This window comes from Chelonoidis abingdonii, chromosome 9 (genome assembly GCF_003597395.2).
Source record: "Chelonoidis abingdonii isolate Lonesome George chromosome 9, CheloAbing_2.0, whole genome shotgun sequence".
In the NCBI taxonomy this organism is placed as follows: domain Eukaryota; kingdom Metazoa; phylum Chordata; order Testudines; family Testudinidae; genus Chelonoidis; species Chelonoidis abingdonii.
In genome coordinates, this window is record NC_133777.1 from 44,790,224 (window position 1) to 44,815,581 (window position 25,358).

The 25,358-nt window shown below is 46.8% G+C and overlaps 1 protein-coding gene and 1 non-coding gene across 5 annotated transcripts in view; both read left to right on the forward strand.

Annotated features, from left to right (window-relative positions):
* The window catches only part of ARIH1 (ariadne RBR E3 ubiquitin protein ligase 1), a 152,513-nt gene that overhangs the window by 69,031 nt on the left and 58,124 nt on the right, over nt 1–25,358 (forward strand). For all 4 annotated transcript variants that reach the window (XM_075069479.1, XM_032805327.2, XM_075069481.1 and 1 more), the window contains exon 3: nt 11,526–11,670. In XM_075069479.1, coding sequence (XP_074925580.1) covers nt 11,526–11,670 — 145 coding nt within the window. The remainder of the gene's footprint in view (nt 1–11,525; nt 11,671–25,358) is intronic.
* LOC116839432 (U2 spliceosomal RNA) lies at nt 8,906–9,093 on the forward strand. The gene has a single exon (XR_004377141.1). It is a non-coding gene; the product is annotated as a U2 spliceosomal RNA (small nuclear RNA).

A 25,358-nucleotide genomic window follows, 5' to 3' on the forward strand; every position in this document is an offset into this window, starting at 1 on the left:
CCCCCCCCCCCAAAAAAAAAAAAAAAGGCACCCAAGCCCATCCGACTTACTCCAGAGCCTTTATCCCATAGCCCCTCCCATGCACCTTCCCAAATTGCCAGCCCCTCCTTCTGAGTTAACCAGATTTCTTTTCGAGTGCTGCTCATATCCATTCCATTCGGTGTTGCGCGTGCTGCACGTTCTCGGAAATTTTTACCCTAGCAAAACACTCGTGTCGCAGGCGCCCCTGAGTGCCCGCTATGTGTCGGATATATACCCCTGCCACCCAGCCGCCCTCAGTTCCTCTTACCGCCCGGTCGGTCGTTGAACACTGGAGCGCACTTAGCTGACTCCCGCTTCCCTGCTACTCGAGCTTTATATCAGTAATCCTTTATTCATATACTATGCGTTTTCTTTACTAGCATAGGTTGTTTATAATAGTTACAGGTCGGGAGTACCCCTTCCCCGCAACTATGCCGGAGCCATGCCCGCTGACCGGTTCTTAGACTGTGCTTGGACACCTAGACCGGCTGAATGAGATCACACGACCCTGCTAGGTGCCTCGGGACGGCAGATTTCACGCTAAGTGCATTTCAGGCTTTAACCAGAACAAAACGGACGCACTTTCATTCCCCTCCGCTTCTGCAGCCCAGCGCATGTACTCCGACAGAAGCGCCCTCTCGCAACGGACCCCCTCCCGCACCGGCCATACTGGCACCGAAGTCACTTGCACCGCCCCTCTTTTCTGAGTCGAACCCACGACGTCTTCTGCCCAGTGGCCTGACGCTCCCCGGCACATCCTGGTCGAGTCCCGGCTCCTGCTGCTTCTTTTCCAACTGAACCGCAAGCCAGAAGCTATTCGTAAGATCGCCTGCACAACACCTGCAGAGACCTGGACACCGCACTGTTGATTCCGTCCCGCTTCCGTTGATTCCATGCCTGCCTGCTCCCCGCATTCTCCCGTGTATGAGCCTCCTCTCCGCTTTCTCCACTGCCACCGCAGCCAGTGAGGTTTCTAAGTCTGAATCATCGCAACGACAACTGTCCAGCACCGACAACGCGGGCACCGTCATCCGCTCCCGCAAGCTGTCGAATCCATCCTGCTCCTCGCCTGCATGCCGCCTGGTAGCTCCTGCTCATGCTGCTTCCTGCCATGGCACCGCCAGCCAGAACATCTAAGTTGACTGCCGGCACCCCAACATGCCGCGCACCGACAACGTCTGCACCGTCATCCCGGTCCCATAAGCCTCAATCCAGTGCCTGCCTTGCCCGCGGCGCACACTGTGTCAGAGCTCCCTCTCTCTTCCCGTGCAAACAGCACGCAGACAGAGAGCCTGTCTAAGCCGGACCCCCACCACACCTGTGCGCTACTGCAATCGGCCACTGCATCCCCTTCCACAAGGCTGCGATCTTGCCCTTACAGTCTCCCCGGTAACCACTTGTCAGCTTGACTTTCCCTCACGCCGGAGACATTTCCAACCGAGGATCTCATGCCTGACAGGTTTTTCGCCTGAACCCCCGGCACGTCGTGGGGTAAGTTACTTGGCAAGCCACCTGGATACGACCATCCTCTGTCAGCGCAACAGATGGCCATTCATGATTCACCAGACACCCCACGTCCTGTTGGCGCTCCCACTCCCAACGCCTCTTACAATCCCGATGCTTTCTCCTCTGCACCTGTCCACTCCCGCACAGCGTGTCCCGTTCACTGACCCGATAATCTCCGCACCTTCTGTCCCAGCACTGCTCATGCACGTGGCTCCCGCAGCCGACTCCCAACCTCGAATCCGTCGACCTCCCCAGCCTCACTGAATAGGCGATTCGTTCCGGTACAACACGCGCCTTCGGTACGTCCAGCCGAGTTGGGCAACCCGCTTGTTTAGTAGTTCTGAGAGACTTGTGCACGCGGCGCGCACACACATAACTAGAATGGAGATGAGCAACACATCTCGAAGAACAACAGTTACAAAGGTGAGTAACCGTCTTTTTTAATTTATTGGCACTGCCCCCATTCTCCTAGCATGCCGGTTAAAAAAGCTTTTACTGTATTCAGATCTCCAGTCTAAGTACAGAATTTTATTACATGGAAGAAAATACCTTTTGAATGAACTTTTCATGTGCAAATTGCGATCAGAATGACTGTTTACTAAAGATTAGTTGAAAAGAGAACTTGAAAATGCATTTACACTATCATCTGCTAATAACTCCCATTAAATCAGGGAAGTTGCTTAATAGCATGTGAGTTCTGAGATTGAGTCTTGTTGTTACTAAGAGGATCATGGAATCATAGATGATTAGGGTTGCAAGCGACATCAGGAGGTCTAGTCCAACCCCCTCCTCAAAACAGGACCGATCTCAGCCAGGGCTTTGGCAAGCTGGGCCTTAAAAACTTTAAGGATGGAGATTCCACCCCCCTCCCCCGCAAGTAACCCATTCCAGTGCTTGGCTACCCTCCTAGTGAAATTGGTTTTGCTAAATATGAAATGTTCTTCCTAATGGTGTCCTTGAACCTCATGTAGATTAGACGGGCAACAAAAATGTGTTAGTTAAAAGATGGACTCCCTAATGCCTGTACTCTCCAATGAGCATAATTTTATCAAGTGTGAAGAATGGGCATGATTTAAATTCTCTAGTTCTAAAACTGGATGTTAAGACCATGATTCAGTGCTGGATAGCTGATATCCTGCAAGCTCGTAAATGGGAATTCATTTGCTATATTGGTTGACACTTACCCAAATTAGATTTCATATAATTCCATTGCACAGGAATCTGGGTCTGATAGTTAATGCAAAAACTTAAAATACAACGTTGTAAGAAACACTCAATTGGAGACGCTACGTAAGACTCAATACTACTTCATGTCAGACTGTTTCTACTCAGATTTTTCAGAGCTTGAGAAATGACTAAATGTCTTAGCCTGAAGGTCTTTACTACAAATTTGTCTGATACATTGCTGTTTACAGTGGAATGTAAATTGTCCTGTTCTTCTGGGATTGACACTATCTTCTGTTCTAGTTACTTTTCTGCAGAAAAAAAGTCATTAAAATAAATAGATATCACTGATTGTGTACAGGGAACAGATCTCTTCTTTCAGTAAGCAGGTGCTATTTTTACATAATCCCTTTCCAGAGTGAGAGACTCACAAATACAGTAATCCTGTACTAGGAAAATGTGGTTTTTAAAAACACTGACCTGGATATCCAAACTGCCTACCAAATCCTTGTAACTAGTTGTCATGTCGTACATCTTCATTGTCTGTTCGCCTATTTCTATAATTCTCTTCACGCAGCATCCAAGAGTATTTAAATAGTCACATCAGTTTCTTCAAAATGGTGTGGCTAAAAGTCTTGAAGCAGGAAATAGATGGAATAAAAATAATTTCATTTATTTTGAGCCTTCCAGATATAGCATAGCTGAGAGTGAACTGAATTTTACTTCCTGTGCATCACATTTGTTCACAAGCCTGCAATTAGATGGGTAGTTAGTTACTCACTCAAATCCTCTGGAAGTATTGGGGTCAGAGTAAAGTCTGGCCTACAGAATCTCCCTTCTGTCAGTCCCATCAGTGCATGATTTTGACTTAGGTAGGCCCCTTCTGGCAGTGTTAACTCCCTGACCCTTTTTTTGAGGATCATGTATTACCAGAATGCTTGAAACTGTGATATGAAGACAGTTGAGCATGTGACTTATACTTGGAGGTATCTCAGTACTTCCAAATCTGCTAAAGAATTCCAGTTTACTTGTGTCTCTAACTCTGAGCCAATTTTATCCCCAACCTTTAGTGCAGTGTGACATGTTGAGGGTCATTTTAAACTTTTCACATTGTAACCGTGTAGCTGTTGTTGGCAAAAATTGAAAGGAGAGAGGGGAAATAGTCGATCTGAAATTGTTACTAATTTGGCATTGAGAGGAGGAAGACCACCTCAGGTGAAAAGTAATAGTTAGTGGTGAAAAGATGATGAATAATGGGATACAGTAATACCAAGGTACAAAATGTATACAAATGACAGAGTAGGTCATGCTGGTGGAGGAGTGGTACTGTATAAAAGAAAATGTTGTTAAATATAATAAAAACCTTAAATAAATCAAACTGTACCACTGAATCTCTATGAATAGAAATTCCATACTTGAATAATAGTACGGCAGTAGGAATATACTACCAACCACCTAACCAGAATGGTGACTGTTATTGTGAAATGCTAAAGTAGATTAGAGAGGCTGTGAAAACAGAAAACCCAGTAATAGGGTGAAGGGTTTCATTTATCCCCATATTGACTGGGAACGTGTCACCTCGAGATGAGATGCAGAGATAAAATTTCTAGATACCATTAATGACTGCTTCTTGGACCAGCTAGTCCTGGAATCCACAAGGGGAGAGGCAATTCATGATTTAATCCTAAATGGCGCACACAGTCTGGTCCAAGACGTGAATATAGCTGAACTGCTTGGTAATTTATTAAGGATATAATTTGGTCACAAAGGTGATGGAATCCATGACTTTAACAGACCTCAGTGACTTCCACATCAGCCCTGTGTGGCAGGGCTCAGGCTGCCGGCCTATGAATTTTAATAAAAATTCCTGTGCCAAAATCTTAACCCTAGCGATCATAATGAAATTTAATTTTATAGCCTTTGGGGGGGGGGGGGGGGGGAGAATACCAGTGAAACACACCCAATAATTAACTTCAAAAAAGGGAACTACACAAAAATGAGGAGGACAGTTGAACAGAAATTAAAAGGAACAATTACAAGAGTGAAATGCCTGCGAGCTGCATGGAAACATTTTTAAAACGCCATAATAGAGGATCAAACTAAATGTATGTGTCCAATAATAGTAATAAAAACAGAGAACCAAAAATGCCACTCTGGCTAAACAGAGTAAAAGAGGTGGTTAGAGACAGATATCCATTAAATATTGGAAATCAGATCTCACTGAGGAGAATATTAAGAGGCATAATAAATTCTGACAAGATGAATATAAAAATGTAATTAGGCAGGCCAGAAGACGATTCAAAGAGCAACTAGCAAAAAATTCAAAAACTAACAGCAAAAATGTTAAGTACATCAGAAGCAGGAAGCCTACCAAACAATCAGTGGGGCCAGTGAACAATCGAGGTACTAAAGGAGCACTCAAGGAATACAAGGTCATTGCAGACAAGCTAAATGATTTATCTGCACTAGTCTTCGTTGAAGAGGATGTGAGGGAGATTCCCATACCTGAGCCATTCTTTTTAGGTGACAGATCTGAGGAGCCGTCCCAGCTTTAGGTTTTGAATCAAAGTGATCAATTGAACAGTCACTGAGTTCTGAAGGAACTCAAATATGGAATAACAGAACTACCACTTTAATCAGCCTCTGTACCAGATGACGGGAGGATAGTTAATCTGACACTGATTTTAAAATCAAAGGCTCCAGGAACTCTCATGGCAATTATGGGCCAGTAAATCTAACTTCAGTACCAGACAAATTGGTTGAAACTATGGTAAAGAACAAAATTATCAGACACATAGATGAACATATGTTGTGGGGAGGGAGAGAGGCAGCATTGCTTTTGTAAATGGAAATCATGCCTCACCAATCTATTAGAATTCTTTGAAGGAGTGAACAAGCATGTGGACATGGGTGATCCAGTGGATATAGTGTACTTGGACTTTCAGAAGCCTTTGACAAGGTCTCTCACCAAAGGCTGTTAAGCAAACTAAGGATTCATGGGATAAGCAAGAAGATTCTCTAATGGATCAGTAACTCGTTAAAGGCTAGGAAAGAAAGGATAGGACAGGGGTTGGCAACCTCTGACATGCGGCTCACCAGGGTAAGCACCCTGACGGGCCGGGCCAGTTTGTTTACCTGCCGCACTGGCCGTGGTTTGCCGTCCCAGGCCAATGGGGGTGGCAGGAAGCCGCGGCCAGCACATCCCTTGGCTCTTCCTGCTGCCCCCATTGGCCTGGGATGGTGAACCGCGGCCAGTGGGAGCTGCGGTCCACCAAACCTGCCGACGCAACAGGTAAATAAACTGGCAAGCCGTGTGCCAGAGGCTGCCGACCCTTGGGGTAGGAATAAATGGTCAGTTTTCACAGTGGAGAGAGGTAAATAGTGGTGTCCCCCAGGGACTGCAAAAAATTACGAAGGGATCTCACAAAACTCGGTGGCTGGGCAACAAAATAGCAGGTGAAATTCAGTGTTGATAAATGCAAAATAATCTGTGTTGTAAATCTAGTTAGGAATATTTTTTCCAAAATGGTAGAGTCTGAATTAGTTGTTACCACTCAAGAAAGAGATCTTAGTCATTGTAGCTAGTTCTCTGAAAAATATCCTTTAAATATGCAGCAGCAGTGGGGAAAAAAGTTAACTATTTTAGGAACCATTAGGAAAGGGATGGATAATAAGAGAGAAAATATCATAATCCATGGTACGCGCACACCACTGCTGTGTGCATTTCTGGTCTCCCCATCTCAAAAAAGATATGTTATAACTGGAAAAGGTACAGAGGGGGCAACAAAAATGACTGAGGGTACGGAACAGCTTCCATATGAAGAGAAATTAAAAAGACTGGGACTGTTTATCTTGGAAAAGACTATTAAAGGAGAAAATGATAGAGGTTTATAAAATCATGACTGGTGTGGAGAAAGTGAATAAGGAAGTGTTATTTACCCCTTCACATAACACAAGAATCGGGGTCACCCAATGAAATTAATAGCAGCACGTTTAAAACCAACATAAAGTACTTCTTCATACAAGGCGCAGTGAAGTTGTTGAACTTATTGTCGGGGGATATGAAGGCCCAAAGTATAACTGGGTTCATAAAACATATTATGTTCCTCTGTGTCTGATAATTCTGTTCTTTACCGTAGTTCCAGCCAGTTTGCCTGGTACTGAAGTTAGACTTACTGGCCTGTAATTGCCATGAGACCCTGGCACCTTTTTTGTATTATAAATCAGTGTCATATAAATTATCCACCCATCATCTGGTACAGAGGCTGATTAAAGAGGTAGGTTACATACCAGAGTTAGTAGTTCTGCAATTTCATATCTGAGTTCCTTTAGAACTCAGGTGAATGCCATTTGGTCCTAGTGACTTATTACTGTATAATTTATCAGTTTGTTCCAGAACCTCAATCTGGGACAGTTCTTCTGATTAGTCACCTAAAAAGAATGGTGCAGGTGTGGGAATCTCCCTCACTTCCCTTGCAGGAAAGACCGATGCAAAGTATTCATTTAATTTATCTTCAGTGGCCTAAGCTTCTTTGTGTGTTCCTTTAACACCTTGATTGTCCAGTGGCCCCACTGATTATTTGGCAGGCTTCCTGCTTCTGATGTATGTGAAATTTTTTTGTCTTTCACTAGTTGCTCTTTAAATTCTCTTTTGGCCTGCCTAATACTTTTACACTTGACATTGATAAAATAAATTAATATAATGGGTATGCAATGAGTTTATTAAAGCATTCTAGATTTTTTGGCTCCTTATCTTTACTGTATTTGAAGAGAATTACGAACTGTGATCAGATTTAGTCTCTCAACTAACATCAAAAACCGTTCCAAGGCCCAATATATTGTGGTGGTCCCAAATTTACCACTTCCTGCAGAATTCAGAAATTTTACACTGAGCTCTAATACCTATGCAGTGTTTCTGGGTTTGAAAACCCCTTCCAACAACTGCTGTAACAGATATGAACTGTCCCCATTATCTTAATGGTATGTTAACTCATGACCCTAATGACATTTGAAATGTCAGCATCATTATATAAACTTCTGGCTGGTGTGGCATAATGTCAAATTAATATGCTCATTTGTTGGATGCAGTGGTGGATATTGAGATTGGAAATAGTAGGGTAGCAGCTGGCTGTTCGGATGGGGAAACTGGAAGTTCAGGTCTCCAGCCTGCCCTTAAAGGAACGTAGGGGAGACAGACATCCCCATCTCACTCTTAAAAGCCTCAGCACCTTCTTGTGAGGGGACAGATCCCTAAAATCTCTCCAGCACTTTTTCCCAGGGATCAGAAACCCATTCTCCAACACCGCTGCCAGAATACCATCTAACAAGTTTAATTCATTAAAACTCAATTCGTAAATTTAGCTGAATCTGTGGCACTGCAATGCTAGAAATCAAGGTCCTTGCTACAACATATATGACCAGCTTGTAGGTAGGGTCCTCTGTAGTCTCAGGTACCTACACACTGAGAAAATAGCTTTGCTGAATTGGATTGTTATAGATGATACATTGGGGAAATGGACTAAATGAGCCCTAATAGGACACTTCTGACTTAGTTTTCAAGTACATAAAAGGTTGTTAACAAGGAGGAGGGAGAAAAATTGTTGTTCTTAATCTCTGAGGATAGGTCAAGAAGCAATGGGTTTAAATTGCAGCAAGGGCGGTTTAGGTTGGACACTAGGAAAAACTTCCTGTCAGCGGTTAAGCACTGGAATAAATTGCCTATGGAGGTTGTGGAATATCCTCCATTGGGGGATTTTTAAGAGCAGGTTGGGCGAACACCTGTCAGGGATGGTCTAGATCAGCAGTCGGCAACCTTTCAGAAGTGGTGTGCCAAGTCTTCATCTGGTCACTCTAATTTCAGGTTTCGCGTGCCGGTAATACATCTTAAAGTTTTTAGGAGGTCTCTTTCTATAAGTCTATAATATATAACTAAACTATTGTTGTATGTAAAGTAAATAAGGTTTTTAAAATGTTCAAGAAGCTTCATTTAAAATTAAATTAAAATGCAGAGCCCCTTGCACTGGTAGCCAGGACCCGGGCAGCGTGAGTGGCTCTGAAAATCAGCTCGCGTTCCATCTTTGGCACAAGTGCCATAGGTTGCCTACCCCTGGTCTAGACAATACTTAATTCTGTCTTGAGTGCAGGGGGCTGGACTAGATAACCTCTCAAGGTCCCTTCCGGTTCTCTGATTATACGTAAGAAGTTTGCTCATGTCCTTGCTTCTCGGCTCCCTGGAGCTAAGATCAATGCGTAGTGTCTGTTCTTATCAGTTTAATCTCTTCAGTTGTGAATGTTTTGATATCCTTTTGGGGGTCATTGAATCAGTTTTGGTTCTCATTTTACATCCTTTCTTTTGTAATTAGAACTTGCAAACAATGCTGGTGCACAAGCAGCAGAATTCTTAGTTGATGGTGGTAGAGAATAGAATTTCACTTACAAAATATTAATAAGCTTTTAATTTGGCATGTGAAGCCTTTTAATACATGTACAGCTGGAGGAGAATTGCTGAAAACTTCTGGGCTCTAGAACAATTGAAGCAGCGTTAGCCCTCGCTGACAGGATGGTGAGGTTAGCTAGTCTTCTTCCAGTTGGCATAGTCCCAGGCTTTTGTGTGAGACAGGTGTTTCTTTCCAGCAAGCAATTTTGACTGCCCAGTGAGAGGAGGCTTTGTTGTTCCCAGTAGAGCCCAACATTCAGATGTCTTGATTTGGGGCAAATTGGATACATGGTTTTTAAAGACTCTCTTTGACCATGACTGGTTCTCCACACACCTAGCTACATGGACAAGTGTCTGCTGGAAATAGAATTAAGACAATCAAATCCAGTTCTACTGAATCACTATCAAATGGTGATAACTTTAGGGCAATTGCCACCTGCGTTGGATTTAATTGTCTGACTTTTGTTGGGGAGGAAGTGCTATCACAACAAATAGCCCTTTTTGTTCCCCCATGTTGAGCCATTTACAATGAATTGAGTTCACCTGTTCATCTGTCTGGCTTGGTGGGTCACCGAGAACTACCACAGCCTCATGGAAGATCTTGTGATATCTTGATGTTGTGTTTTCAAAGTCAAATCCTCTTGGTGCTCTGTAATTCACGGAGAAGGGAATGATGATCTCCCTGAATCCTTCTGCCAAAGCGGTCTTAACTTGCCAGCCTTATGATGGAGGAGGAGGGGCATCAAAATACTGGGGTGACCATGGCTGTGGGATTTGGAAGAAAAGTGGTCCTTTTTTAAAAAGGGAAGTGCGGAGGGGAATGAAGATGAAGAAAGAATTATGGCAAATTGGCAATCGCTAGGGAAATTTTTTTCTCCTTTGGTTTTATTAGTGTGTTTTAACTAGTTCCGAGCATGGAAGGGATAGGGGAAGGATAGCTCAGTGGTTTGAGCATTGGCCTGCTAAACCCAGGGTTGAGAGTACCGTTGAGGGGCCATTTAGGGATTTGGGGATTCAGTTGGGGATTGGTCCTGCATTGAGCAGGGGGTTGGACATTATGACCTCCTGAGGTCCCTTTCAACCGTGATAGTCTGTGATTCTAAGCCTCTCTGCTTGGGACACCACTCAGCTAATAAAACACTTCATGTTATAATGTTGATGCTGGGTTAGATACGACTGGGGGGCATTCTGCACCAAAAAAAAAAAAAAATCAAAAAATCTGCGCACAATGTTTTAAAATTCTACAAATATTAGTTGTCAAAATAATACTACATAATCATGCCAGTTTCCATTATTTTGATAATTTATTTCCAAATACCTGTCAGCAAGTATGTCTGTAACAATACAGATGCGCACACAAATTTTGACAACACAGTTCCTGTTTCTCTGCCCCTCTTCCCCCCTCCCTCCCCCCAGCCCAATTGGAGGGCCAGACAGACACCCACAACCTTTCCCCTCCAGAGCCCTCCTGCAGGGGGCCCCCTAGCCAATACACCTGAACCCCCTCCTCTCCAAAACCCAACCATGGGGACTCCTAGCCCAGATACACTCACCCCTCACCCATCTTCCCAAAGTCCAGGGAAACTGCTGTCTGTGGGGCTGAAGTACTCTAATCAAATTGTCCTGTCAACTTATTTGCCTGTCTCATTCTTACTGCCCTGTACAATATCAATTTAAAAAACAACTTGCTTTTTTAAATAGGTTTTCTGACAGAATCACCTGCTAACTAGCTTTTTGATTCCAAAACATATCATCACTTTTACTTTACTGGCCCTGAATCAAATTGGCCTATGAAATTTTATTGAAAGATGCCTTTGTTCCTGTTTCTCAATTCAGGCAATACCTAGTTGTCACTCAAATTCATAACCACACAATCTAAGTTTTACTTTATCATAGGAAGCGAAGGCTAACATGCTCGATCTTAATCTCCCTCAGATTTGTATACTAACTTGGCTGGAATTCACGAGGTCTTGGCAATGCCCTGTGACACACCCATATGTTTCCACGGGAAATGGACTCAGGCCCCCAAATCTCCTTTGTTATACATTTGGCAGTTTCTTAAGTCTTTATAGTACAGTCCTGGACAGTGTTCCAGTGAAGAGTTATTATGTGGACCTATTCTTTTTAAAAGTAACAGGGCTTTGACAGTTTTTTCTGAAACTCTGGACATAACTGTGAATTTAGTACAATTTACTCAAAAGCACAACCTGATCAAAGACACTAACACAGAATTTGAATTGAAATTGTCTTCTGGTACAAGCAAAATTCTTTCATTCATCAAAAATTAGTGTCTAGCTTCTTTGAAAAGAAAGAATTGTTAGATAATTATTGCCTCTGTTTTATTTCTGTTCAAGTGTGGTGGCTACATTCTCACTCCCTTCCTGTGTGCATCATGCAGGTATTTTGATGGCAACCTGGAGAAACTTTTTGCTGAGTGTCATGTAATTAACCCAAGTAAAAAGTCTCGAACACGTCAGATGAACACAAGGTCATCAGCCCAGGACATGCCTTGTCAGATCTGCTATCTGAACTACCCCAACTCGGTGAGTACCTGGCCGCTCAAGGCACAGAGCAATTGTTTATAGCCCAGTGCAAGTCTCTCTTTTCTTAAACTGAAGAATCACAATTAAGTTTTCACTCTGACTAAAGGCATGTTTTATGGGCAAACTGATTACTTTAAATGTGTTACCACTTAAAACTTGTGTAAGCACTGAGAAATAGGAAAGCAGCTCCAAACAAAAAATTACCTTTGCAAAGGGACATTGAAGTCTCTGGGGCAGGGTTTCTCAAACGTTATTGCACCATGACCCCCTTCTGACAACACTAATTACTGGGAGACCCCAGGGGACCGAAGCTGTAGCTGCCTCTTCTCTCTACTCTAGGGGGCACCGAAGCTTGAGGGCTTCGGCCCTGGGTGGTGGGGCTTGGATTTTGGCTTCAGTTTAGAGCCCCAGCAAATTTAACAACCCTGGGGACCCCATTAAAACAAGATCATGACCCACTTTGGGGTTCCAACCCACAGTTTGAGAACCACTGCACTAGGGGTTGAAACATCTAATCTAGGTAGAACTGAAAAGCCTTTGTTTTCCAGGATCAGAGTTCAGGGTGCTATTTCTCCTGAAACAGTTATACTTCACAAGTATTGTAGGCCCCAGTGTCCTATAGCAGCACATTAAATCCAAATTACATGGCAGGGACTATGGATTTATGTAATCTTCTCTCCCCCCCCCCCCCCCCGCACCCAGGAATCCTCTACTTCTAATTCGTTCTCTTCAGTTCAGTACAAAATGGTTAAGCAATTTATTTCCTTAGTCATTTAGAGTTTATTTTTAAAAACCAAATTGAGAATGGGATGGTAATTCACCAGAGAAGCAAAAGAGTACAAGCACATCTTCAAACTTCAAAGTTTTGCAAATGCCAGTTCTGATTTTTTTTTTTCATGTAGATACAGTAGAACAGGGGTGGGCAAACTACTGCCCATGGGCTAGATCCAGCTGGGGTTGCCACCCCTGTGGCGCTGCGGGGCTAAGGCAAGCTCCCTGCCTATCCCGGCCCTGTGCCGCACCACTCCTGGAAGCGGCCAGCACCATGGCCCAGGGAGAGCGGGGGACAGAGGGCTCCGTGCACTGCCCTCGCCTGCAGGCTACCCAACCCCGCTCCCATTGACCGGGAACGGGGAATCGCAGCCAGTGGGAGCTTCAGGGATGGTATCCACGGGCGAAGGCAGCAGGCAGAGCCCTCTGCCCCCTTCCAAGGCCGGGACCCTTCCTGAGTGCGCTACTGCCACCCCGGAGCCGCTCAAGGTAAGTGGTGCCAAGCCAGAGCCCACACCCCAAACTCCTCCAGCACTCCAACCCCCTCCTCAACCCCCCTGCCACACCCTTTCTACACCCCAACCTCCTGCCCTGAGTCCCGTCCTGCACACCACACACACTCCTGCACGCCAGCCCCCTACTCTGAGCCCCCTCGTACACCCCACATCCCTGCTGTGCCCTTTCCCACACCCTGCCCTCCCTCCTGCACCCCAACACCCTGCTCCAGCTGTACATTCATGGCCCCACATGCAATTTTCCCACCCAGATGTGGCCCTCGGGCCAAAAAATTTTCCCACCCCTGCAGTAGAACCTGAAAGATACGAGCACCAGTGAACAGACCCTGTGGAATGGGAAGTCGTCAATCAGGCGGTAGTGCAAATCAAAACAAAGCAAAACCGCAGGACTTCAGCCATTGGGGGTTGGGGTTGCAGCTTCCCCAGGGGACGGGGGCGTTGTCAGGGCTCAGAGGGGGAAGGACTGGGAGCTTCTGACCCACGGAAGCACTGGGGTTTAGGGCTTTAGATAGGGGATGGGAGCGCTGGGCTCAGGGCTTCAGTCCTGCGGTTCCGCTCCTGGTTTCAGTCTCAGGGGTGAGGGGTGCCAGGGCTCGGGGCTTCAGCCCTGTGTCTGTCCCAGCTTCAGGTTCCAGGGCTTGGGGCTTTAGCTACAAAGGGAGGACCAGTTTCAGCCCCAGCACTCCCCCCATTGCTAAAGCCCCAAGCCCTGGCACACTCTTTGCTCTTCCTCCCCCGCTCCCGGTTGAAGCCAGGAGTGGCACCAGTACCCTCCGCAGGGCAGAAGTTGGGAACGAAGCTGAGGGGCTGAAACCCTGAGCCTCCGAAAGACAAAGCGGGGCTGAAGCCCTTTGTTCCTCCTAGGTTTAAAGCTCTGAGCCCTGGTGCTCTCCCGTGGGGCAGAAGCCCTGAAGGCCCAAATGTGGCTAAAGTCCATAATCTCTTGTTCAATGTTATGGAACATTTCAGAGTTAGACCATTCTCCATTCCTGAGGTGTATGGAACTCCTAGGTTCTACTATGTAGGTAAAATATAATCACTTTGAGTTACTCTATTAAATTTGTGATGCACTAAATCTTTTCATATAGAAGTGATTAGTTTCAGATAAGATTGTGGCAGAACATTTGAGCAATGAAAGAAAGGTGTTACTTAACAAAGCATGATTAAAGGCTGCACTGAAAACCGTTGCCATGTATCCAGAGTTAGGCTTGTTACATTCCAGCTATATATTGACAGTTACTGTATTTGCAGATACATTATGGTACACGTTAAAGCAGTGGTCCCCAACCTTTTTGTGGCCAGTAGCACATTCATTTTTTCAGAAGAGTGTGGCGGGCGCCAACAATTTTTCAAGGCTTATTTTGTATTTGTACATTAAATAATATGAAAAACATCATATTTAATATAACATAATATATGAATCCAGAGAGAAGCCGGAGGGGAGCTGCAAGGACAGAGAACAGCGGCGCCCGCAGTCTGCAGACCCGGAGTTCTGTCCCCGGCGGGCATGGGGCCGCAGCTTCCCTCCAGCTTACGTCGCGGCCCTGCGCCTGCCAGGAACCAAGAACACTAGCGTCTGCAGCCCCAGAGTTCTCTGTTCCCATCAGGTGAGGGGCTGCGGCTTGTCTCCCCTGCTGGGCACTAGACAAGCCCCGCGCCTGCTGGGAACAGAGAACACCGTGCTCGCAGCCTGAGTTCTCTCTCCCCGTCAGGTACAGAGCCGCCTTCTCTCCCCTGCTGGACACTAGGCAGGTGCACATAAATGCCCCAGTGGGCACGATGGCGCTCACGGACACCACATTGGGGACCACTGCTTTAAGGGGTGCTGTCAGGTTGTGGGCAGAAATGCAGTAAAGCCGTTCGGCAAAGCATAAACCAAACCATTAGATCAAATTATTTTTTAAAAGGTCAGATACTCAATGAGACATGCAGAGAAACGTCACAAGTCTAATACTCAGAGTGTTGTAAAAAACACTAGAGGAGAAACTGGTGGATAAATAAAGTAGGACAAGATAGACTTTTTAAAAGAGTACATGATAGCAGGATTAAACTGAAACGTGGAGTCTAGGGAAATGACTGGAAAATAAAATTACACTGTTTTCTGTAGCGAATAAAACTAGCAGATGTGGAATTATCTAATTCTTTATACTATATGCATAGTAGGTCTGTGTTCATGGAATAGCTTAGGTGGAATGGTCCTCCAGTGGCTGTAGTTCAGCCTGCTGAGTTGTTGTGGCAGTTTACTTTCCCAAATGTAAGTTATCTATATCAAGGTTTCAGGGCTGCTGTGTGCCATGCAGACAAATAACGTAATTCCCGTCCCAGAAAGCTGACAGTTTGGGTGTTGGGATACTACGGATGGACAGAACAAACAGGGAGAGGTAGGATAAGATTGGTAGAAAAATGTAAGTCTCTGAAACACAGAAGTCTCAGCTTTTCTGTGGCTTTGCCATCAATCAGTATCCATCAGGAACTTCGTTTTCTTTATTTGAACTTGCAGTTCCATATGGAGTGGGAATGATCTTCGAAAACAAATGGCACCCTGGTTTGATCTCTTTTGAAAACAGGAAACCTTTATATAATCAAGACATGAGAGCTTTCCATTTTTATGCTGGGTGTGTTTATTAGCCTACTTTTCAGGTCTCCATTTTGCACTTTGTTTCATGAGCTGCCTTGAAAAAGAGTAATGTTTTGTTGACTGGCATGGCTGCAAGACTTTCCCCAGTGAGGAATAGGAAGTGCGAGCTCTGTGTGCAAGGAAGAGCAATGCACAGATTCTGCCACCTGCGAGATTCTCAGCATTGTGCTGCACTGGAGGAATTTACCATTGGGTACTCTCTAGCCAGTAAGGAATAAAACATTGTCTCCAGAAATGCAAATAAATGGTTGAGGAAATATAAACTTGCCCAGTCCTCCTCCCGTTATATCTTCAGAGTCTTCTGTACTCCCTCTTTGCCTTTAAAGGTGAACTGCAAGGGAGACGAGTACAGATCTGCTTTGTTGTATAAAGATATTTAAAAAATCTTCTTGAGTAGAAATTCATACTTGTTTTTCATTAGAAATTCATGTCTTGTCTGCCTTGGAAAAGTCTGACTGAAGAGTTGTAGGGTTATGACATTGCAGTATTGAGAGAGTGAAACTTGGCTAAGAGTGAAATGATTTTGATTGACTATTAAACTGCCTAACTTAAATAACTGAGAAGGGACATCTTTACTCACTTTTAAATATTGGTGTTCATTTGAGAATTCCAGCAAGTCTAGCAAAGCCAGGGACAGGCAAACTTCGCATTCCTAATACAGAGTTCTAAGAAAGCAAAGAAGCCATCTTAAACAAACTTTGAGTACCTTTTATCTATCATGATGAAGCAGAAAGGACACAAGTCTGATTTCTCTCCCCCACCCCCCCCACTTACAGGTCACCTTACTTCTTAGAGTGTGCATGCGCACCTCCCAGCCCTCAAATAAAAAACCACTTTCCACTGTTGTATATTGAAAGTGGAGCATAGTAAATTCAACGCAAACGTCCTGCCCCAAGTGGTCTCCTTGCCCATATCTGTACTACCACTACATATTTATACCTTGCCCATCACTGTGACATCTGCCTTAGCCCCTTCTCCACACGCTGCTTTTAAGCATCTGGGTATTAGTCAGTATCCATGAAGTTAATATCTTACACTTTCAGGCCCTGGATTGTTTGGACTGTTTTCTTGGCTGAGGAATGGGCACTGCTTACTCAATATCACAGTGGGAAATTATCTTGCTCAGAGATTCTTATCTTTTTCTTTCTGATGCCCCCACCCCCCCACATGTTATAAAAACTCCATGGCCCACCTATGCCACAACAGATATTTTTCTGCATATAAAAGCCAGGGCTTTGGGGGGGCAGCAAGCAATGCAGTTGTGTGACCCTGCAAAGCTAAGTTGCTCAGGCTTTGGCTTCAGCCCCAGATGGTGGGGCTCGAGGCCCTGGGCTTCTGCCCTGCACAGCAAGCCTTTGGCTTTCCTTCCTGGGCTCCAGCAAGGCTAGTGCCAGCCCTGCATGACAGACCCTCCCAAAACCTGCTTGTGGCTCCCCAAGGGGCCCTGGAACTCTGGTTGAGAACTGCTGATCTAGCTGAAAGTGTGGAAACATGGCGTGGTGTTACTCCTGCTCCCTGATTTTTCCAGACCTGTGCTTTGAATACATTTGCCAGACTCCATGCTTGTCTTCTGGAGCTCTTCATAAACTTCATGTTCAGTAAAATCTCGCCCTTTTTTTCCCACAGGCAAATAGACTGTCTCAGTATTCTGCTTTCGGGGGGGTGTGTACGTGCGTGTGCGCATGTAATTGCTTCATTTCTTTCAGCTTCCAGTAAATCTTCCATAATAAGTAATTTTAAAGCAGTGACAAAGAACTGTCAAATGCAGTCTCTGTTTCTCGTACTACCTTGGGAATACCAGTGAGTTAAGTATGGAGGGTTTTACACACAGCAAGCTCAGCACAACTGGCAGTAGCGTATTGGCCAAAACAATGTAATAACTGAATTTGCCTATTACTCTTGGAATAGGGGTTCTCACAGGTCAGAGTTGAAGGGAAGGGGGCATCAGATAATGTTCTGGAAATTTCATACTGACACTTGACATGGATTTTCATGTGGCCAAAGAAACCCCAGGAGGTCAGACTAGATGATCATATTGGTCCCTTCTGACCTATGAGTCTGAGGTTGAATAAAGTTATTGTGCTTTGAACAGCAAAGGTAAAACTTAGACTGCAAGTCCCCTCCCTGTCGCAATTTTGGGACCAGTATATTGTAACAGTATGCTCCCTGCTGTATGTTCCATTTGCTCTGTTTCCTGTTCTCTCAGGGAGCCTGAGTGCTCACTGTAGGTGTTTCTACTTTCCCTTCTACCTTGAGAGCAGTAGCGTAGGGGTCAGTAGGAGAACAGTCTAGTCCTTAGCTTAACTGGAAGGAGGATAGTATCTGTTAGGGAATGCCTCTAGGGTGAGGGTATAAAGTTTAAGCAAAATGGAAGGAAATCCTCCGTTTTTTTCCAGCATATGAAGAATTTGGGGAAAATGGTGCAAGAAAACCAGGCCCTTTAATCTCTCTCCTTTTTTTTTATGAAAGGCATAAGTCTCTCTGTTCATGCCTGAGGTCACTGTCAGTCACCTAGTTTGGATTTGAATTGAAGCTTTTGCATTGGGGCTGTGGCTGTGCTGTGGACAGTAGAGATTATTCAATGAGGAGTGGAGGAATGATAACGGAAAATGTGGAAATGGCATAAATATTTTTTCAGTTTTCACCAAGAAGGTTAGTAGCGATTGGTCATCTAATATAGTGAATGCCAGTAAAAATGAAATAGGATCAGAGGCTAAAATAGGGAAAGAACAAGTTAAAAATTGCTTAGACAAGTTAGATGTCTTCAAGTTACCATGGCCTGATGAAGTACATCCTAGAATGCTCGAGGAGCTGACTGAGAGAGATATCTGATCCATTAGAGATTCTTTGAAAAGTCATGGAAGACGGGAGAGATTCAGAAGACTGGAAAAGGGCAAATATAGTGCCAACCTACAAAAAGGGAAATAAGGACAACCCAGGGAATTACAGACCAGTCAGCTTAGCTTCTGTACCCAGAGAGATAATGGAGCAAATAATTAAGTAATCAGTTTGCAAACACCTAGAAGATAATAAAGTGATGATAACAGCATGGATTTGTCAAGAAGAATAATAAATAATGTCAAATCAACCTAATAGCTTTCTTTGACAGAGTAACAAGCCTTGTGGATGGGGGGAAATGGTAGATGTGATATATCTTGACTTTAGTAAGGCTTTTGATACTGTCTCGCATGACCCTCTCATAAACTAGGGAAATGCAAGCTAGATGGAACTGCTATAAGGTGGGCACATAACTGGTTGGAAAACTTTTCCCAGAGAATAGTTATCAGGAAGGGCATATTGAGTGGGGACCCACAGGGATCAGTTCTGGATCTGGTTCTGTTCAATATCTTCATCAGTGATTTAGATAATGGCATAGAGACAATACCAAGCTGGGAGGGGCCGCAAGTGCTTTGTAGGATAGGATTAAAATTCAAAATGATCTGGAGAAACTGGAGAAATGGTCTGAAGTAAAAAGGGTGAAATTCAATAAGGACAAATGCAAAGTATTCCACTTAGGAAGGAACAGTCTGGTGCGTACATGCAAAATTGGAAATGACTGCCTAGGAAGGACTACTGTGGAAAGGAATCTGGGGAAATAAATTGCCAAGGGAGGTTGTGGGGTTTGCAGTGTGGGAGGGAGCTCTGGGCTAAGCCTGGGGCAGAGGGTTGGGGAGCAGGATAGGGTGAGGGGTGCAGGCTCTGGGAGGGAGTTAGGTGCAGGAGGGGTATGAGGTGCTGGCTGTGGAAGGGGCTCACAGCTGGGACAGGGTCTTGGGGTACAGGAGTGGATATGGGGGGGGCTGGCTCCGGGAGGTTGCAGGTTGGATGGTGGAAGAGAAATGCTGGTCCAGGAGCAGTGCAGAGATCCCTGCCAGCCACGGGGGCATGCTGGCCACTTCCAGGTGTGGTGTGGGGCTGGGGCAAGCAGGGAGCCTGCCTTAGTGGCCCTACTACACCACTGGAGATCGCGATTGACTGGGAGAGTCTCCAGGATCGACCAACGGATCGCGATCGACCGGTTGGTGACCAGTAGTTTTAGATAATATTTAGTTCTGTCTTGAGTGCAGGGGAGTGGACTAGATGACCTCTGGAGGTCCTATCCATTCCTATGAATCTATGGGGTATATATAGATCTAAATAGATATTTTTAAAAAGTGAACATTTAACCTAAAAATCCCAGAATCTTTACCTACTTAGTTTAGAACAACTTTGATTTCTTTCCTCGGTCACCCAAAACACTGCAGTTTTGCTAAGAGTTCCTTTCTGCTTTTAGAATGCTGGGGATTTCAGAAGTTTTAAAAAATGCTAGAAATTCACAAGAGACAACTTTGTAGTGCAGAGATTGCAGATGGTATCACACTCTATTTTGTGTTCCTTTATAGTAACCCATCTGACCTGTTCAGGAGAGGTTTTGATTGAATCCCAAATTCTACTGGCAGAATGGTGGCCACCATGACACACGTTTTGAGAATGATGGGGGATACCTGTTGGAGAAGAGCCTTTTGCTGCTATGTCACAAGTCTGAATCCAGCAGTGACAGTTTGGTGGCCTAAGTGAAACTTGTTGATCTGTTTGATTCCTAATGGATTGATGTCAGACAGTCAGTAATCATACCGTGACCCCTTGTTGGCAGTCTTAGAGGTGAGGATAAGAATTGAAAGGTAGACAGAACTTCGGCGTTCCTCCCGCCCCAATGTCCCTTCAGATCAGGTTTGATGGGAGCATTAACAGGGTAGTGTTTCTGGGAAACTTGTTCTGTGGATATATAGATGGCTTCTGCGGAACTGTCACTGTGGTACCTTTCACTGAGCTATTTACTAAAGAAGAAAAATGTTTTGAGTGGAGCTGCTCTCAGAAATGTCAGTCTTGGATCAGCAGAGTCCTTGCTGTGTTTGCTCAGTTATTGCTTACAAAAAGGCAGACACTAATATCAAAAGGTAGTATAATATTGATGCTAGAGTTCTTGCAAATAGGAATATGCAAAAAGCAGGAAAATGACTGTTCCTGCTCCCCCCCTCCTCCCCCGAGGTCATTAGAATCTCGTCAGTATAGAAAGGTAAGGTGAAAGTAAGGTAATGTCTGCCCATGATATGCCATTTTTGGAACAGAATCATTACTTATCAGCTGTCACAATTTCCAGGGGTGTGTGGAGGGGGCAGCTTTATTGGTGGTTCTTCGAGTGCTTGCTCATGTGTATTCAACAGTAGGTGTGCGTGCTCACCACATGCACTGGTGCCGGAAGTTTTTCCCTCAGCAGTACTCGTAGAGGGAGTGCTGCTGTGACCCCTGGAGTGGTTCCTTTATAGTGCGCTATAAGGGGAGCCACACGCTCTCCCCACCCTCAGTTCCTTCTTGCTGCCAGTGACGGTGCATCGGAACAACTTGCTCCAAATTTGCTGCAACTTATCCCATAACTCGTTTAGTTGTTAGTAGTACCTCTGTTAGTTCAATAAAGTTTCAACTTAGTTAATTAGTTAGTGTTCGGGCTGGAGCATGCCCCGGGCCCCAGGGTTTAAATCATGCGAGTCTTGCAGGTGTTCGATGCCTAGAAGTGACCTGCACACTGATTAGCTCTGCTGCTTGGGCAAATCTCACATCGGTGACCACTGTAGGATCTGCAGGCCCTTTAAACGCAGAACTAAAAAAGAGACATTAGACTTCAGGCCCTTGTCATGGAGTCGGCACTGGCCCCAACCCCGGTGCACCAAGTGGAATCAGCACCGGGCACTTTGTCTTCGGTGCGCAGCGATCTCCCAACACCGCTCCCTGTCCAAGAAGCAGAGAGAGGCCCCGTCCTCTTAGAGGCATCGAGGGAAAGCAAGAGATGAGGCTAGACCCACGTCAGGCAGCCCCAGTTTCCCTCCCCCTCCCCGGGCTCCAGAGCTCTGACTCAGGTTGAGCGGAGCAGCCCGGTTGCATCAACTCAGGCCTCTCCTAATGTCTGCAGAACATGAACAGCGGGGGCCCTGCCTTCAACACTGGGGGCCCTGCAGGTTGCCAAAGACATTGTGACTCGGCAGGTGCCCGGGGCTGCCGGCACCTGGACCGCGCTCCTGAGGCAAGCCGTCGCTGGACTCCCATCAGTCAACACTGACCCAACACAGATCCTGGTCAGGGGGATCGCTCTTGGGCTCGCTCGCTGCTTAGTGTCATGTCAGGACCTAGCCTCTGCTTTCATCGCCCAACAGGTTGTTTGGTCAGGTGCCATCAGAGCGGAGTTCCAGGAACTGCTCCACGCCGAGTTCAGAGTATTGGCGGGACAGGCGCAGATGCTGTAAATGCTCCCATTCTTGGCAGAGCTACCGAAGCTGCTCCTGACACTGGCGCTGTCGCCGTCGCCGGTCAAGCTCCAGCTCTCTCGCCTTGAGGCACTTTGCTCCCAGCGGGGATCTCCAGCTCCCTGTTGTCGGGGATCCAGGCGTCGAAGCGTCTCGAGGAGTACCAGCTCAAGGCTGCACTGTTGCTCATCGTCGGAGTCCCAGTCCCGTGGCAGATGTTGCTCCCGGCACCACCGCTTGTATCGCTCCCATGGCACTGATAGGTGGTTAATAATCCCAATCTCGACGTGGCGCCCTACAACTCAGCTGGGTCAACCCAACCAGCTGGTGCCGCCGGTGCTGCACCAGGGTCAATGGCAAGAGCAGTGATGCCACTGGACCCCCTGGCCCTCCATACACGCCCAGCAAGGCCCTCAGTCAATAGTAGGGGCATCGGAGGCTCCTTCAACCGAACTATCCAGACCCCCATGGGACAGAGCGGCGAGTCATGGATTCTCGGCACCGCATGAGGGGTCCGACCAAGGGTTGGATTCTGTGGCACTGGCCGACATGCAGAGCCCTGTACCAGCCCCCTCCCCCATACCAGATGACACAATTGCAACCCCACCCCCCTCCACACTGCAGGAGGACGTCAGGGCTCATCAGGAACTACTAAAGCAAGTAGCATCCAGTCTCCAACTCCAAGCTGAGACTTGTCGTTTAACGTGCTCTCATCCTCAGTACCGGGCAGAGTGGCCCTTCCGCTGCATGAAGGGGTGGCTAACATCTCCAATGCCTCTGGTGAATGCCAGCCTCCCTTGCCCCAATATCAAAAAAGGGAGAGTGCAAATACTTCATGCCCGCAAAAGGGCACGAATACCTTTATACCCACCCGGCCCCCCAACTCCCGAGTGGTGGAGTCCGTAAATCATAGGATCAGCCAGGACCCACACCCAAAAATAAAGTCTCTAAAAGACTGGACTCGTTTGACGGGAAGCTTTATTCATCGGCCAGCTTCCTGCTCCAGGTGGCCAACCACCAGGTCCTTCTCAGTCGTTATGATTGTAACTGACTTGTGGGGGTTACTACCCAAATTCAGGCCCTCCCTCCCAGAATGCCGAAGGAAGGATTTTAAGGCACTGGTGGAGGGGGGCACTGCTGCCACAATGGCTACTCTGCAGGCTGCATCGGATGCAGCTGACACGGCTGCTTGGTCCATGACCTTGGCCATGTCCATGCTCAGGGCATCGTGGCTATTGCTGTTTGGGCTTTCCGTGGAGGCACGGTCTCTGATGCAGGATCTTCCCTTTGACGGCAATGACCTGTTTGCAGAACAAACAGACAGGAGGCTCCATGGCATGAAGGACTCACGTACTACCCTTCAGACCCTCGGGCTCTACATTCTGCCCAAGGTAAAGCCTAAGACGTAAACCTTCGTCCCTGCGCCCCAGCCGAGATACAAGCCTGCCTCCAAGAGGTCCAGGACCCAAAAGAGGTGACCTCAGAGGCAGTCTCGCTCTGCTCCGCTGCCTGGGCCTTCCAGGGGCAAACAGCAGGGCAAGAGGCAGTTTTTGACTGGCTGCAGGAGGGTACCCCAGTGACCCCCGAGAGGACCCTCGTACCAATAAAGTTTGCCTTCAGAAACCGCTTATGTGCGTTCCTTATGGAATGGTCCCGAATAACATCGGACTGATGGGTCCTCAACACCATTTCCCAGGGTTACACGCTACAATTTGGTCTCACCCCCACCCTCTCACCCCCCTTCCCTTATCCCTGCTACAGTGGGAAGTGGGTCAGCTTCCCAGCTTGGGAGTTGTGGAGAAGGTTCTGTGAGAGTTCCATGGTCTCTCTGTCATGTATCATACCCGCTCTGGACCCTGGTGATTGGTATGCGAGCCTGGACCTTCAGGATGCATACTTCCATATCCATATATTTGAGGGGCATAGACGCTTCCTGCATTTCCTAGTGGGACAGGACCACTACCCATTTATGGTCCTCCTGTTTGGCCTGTCCACCGCGCCCAGGTGTATGGCGGTAGTGGTGGCCTACCTCAGATGCCGAGGGGTACAGCTATTCCCCTACCTCGATGACTGGCTGCTCAAGGGCAGCTTGCGGTCCCAGGTGCAGAACCACATGGACCTGCTGTTGGCTACGTGTGCCAACCTACGCCTCCTAGTAAACGAGGCCAAGTTGACATTGGTTCCGGTGCAGCGCATAGAATTCATAGGTGCTATCTTGGGTGCCTCCAAGGCCACAGCCTCCCTTCCCCTGGACAGGTTCCAGACCCTGAAGGGGCTTATAGCCTCAGTCACAAAGTTCCCTGTCACCACAGCCAGGACCATGCCTGTGGCTCCTGGGCCACGTGGCAGTAGGCATGTATGTGGTCCGCCATGCCAGGCTTTAGATGAGGTCCCTCCAACTCTGGTTGGCCTCAGTGTTCTCCCAATCCCGGGACAAAGTAGACAAAGTCCTCTCGGTATCAGCATGGGTGATTGCCACGCTACAGTGGTGGTCCTGCCTGGTCAATATACTCCAGGGAGTTCCCTTCCAGGACCTGACCCCGTGTCCGACACGTTGGACCTGGGCTGGGTGGTCCACATAAGGAACTCACAGGCCCAAGGGATGTGGTCAGCCGCAGAGCTGTCCCTTCACATAAACGTCAGGGAACTCAGGGTGATACACTTAGCCTGTATGGCGTTCAGCTCACAGCTGCACGGCAAGGTGGTCAGAGTACTCACGGGCAACATCGCTGCGATGTTTTACATCAACAGGCAAGGCGGGACGAGATCCTCGGTCCTCTGCCTGGAAGCCTTCAGCCTCTGGGAGTTCTGTATAGCCCATGACATCTCCCTGAAGGCTATCCACCTACAAGGCATCAACAACGCACAGGCCTATTGCTTGAGCATGGTTTTCTCCTCCTGACACGAGTGGTCGCTCCACTTGGAGGTCACTCACCAGCTCTTCCGAGCATGGGGAACTCCCTAAGTAGACCTGTTTGCAACCTGACAGAACCACTGTTACCACAGGTTCTGTTCTGGGTGGAGGAAAGCGATCTCAGATGCCTTCCTCCTGTCACGGTTGGGTCAACTCCTCTATACCTTTTCCCATTTCCCCTCATTGGTAAGGTCCTGGAGAAAGTGAAAATGGACAAGATGTGCGTCCTCCTGATCACCCCAGCTTGGTCCCGGCAACATTGGTACGGGACCCTCCTGGGCTTGCTCGTGACCCCTCTGCAGCCGTTGCTGCTCTGCCCGGACCTGCTCTCCCAGGACCAGGGCCACTTCCTCCACCCCAATCTGGCCACCCTCCATTTGACAGCGTGGCTGATCAATGGCTAGATGCGGAGGAGAGAAGGTGTTCGGAAAGGGTCAGGCGTGTCCACCTCGAAAGTAGAACGCCATCCATGCGCCGAGCCTACCTGGCAAAGTGTCCAGGTTCTCCAGGTGGGCGGGCGAGCGGGGTACTTCCCCCAATGTCTGTCCCACTCCAACTTATCCTTGAGTACC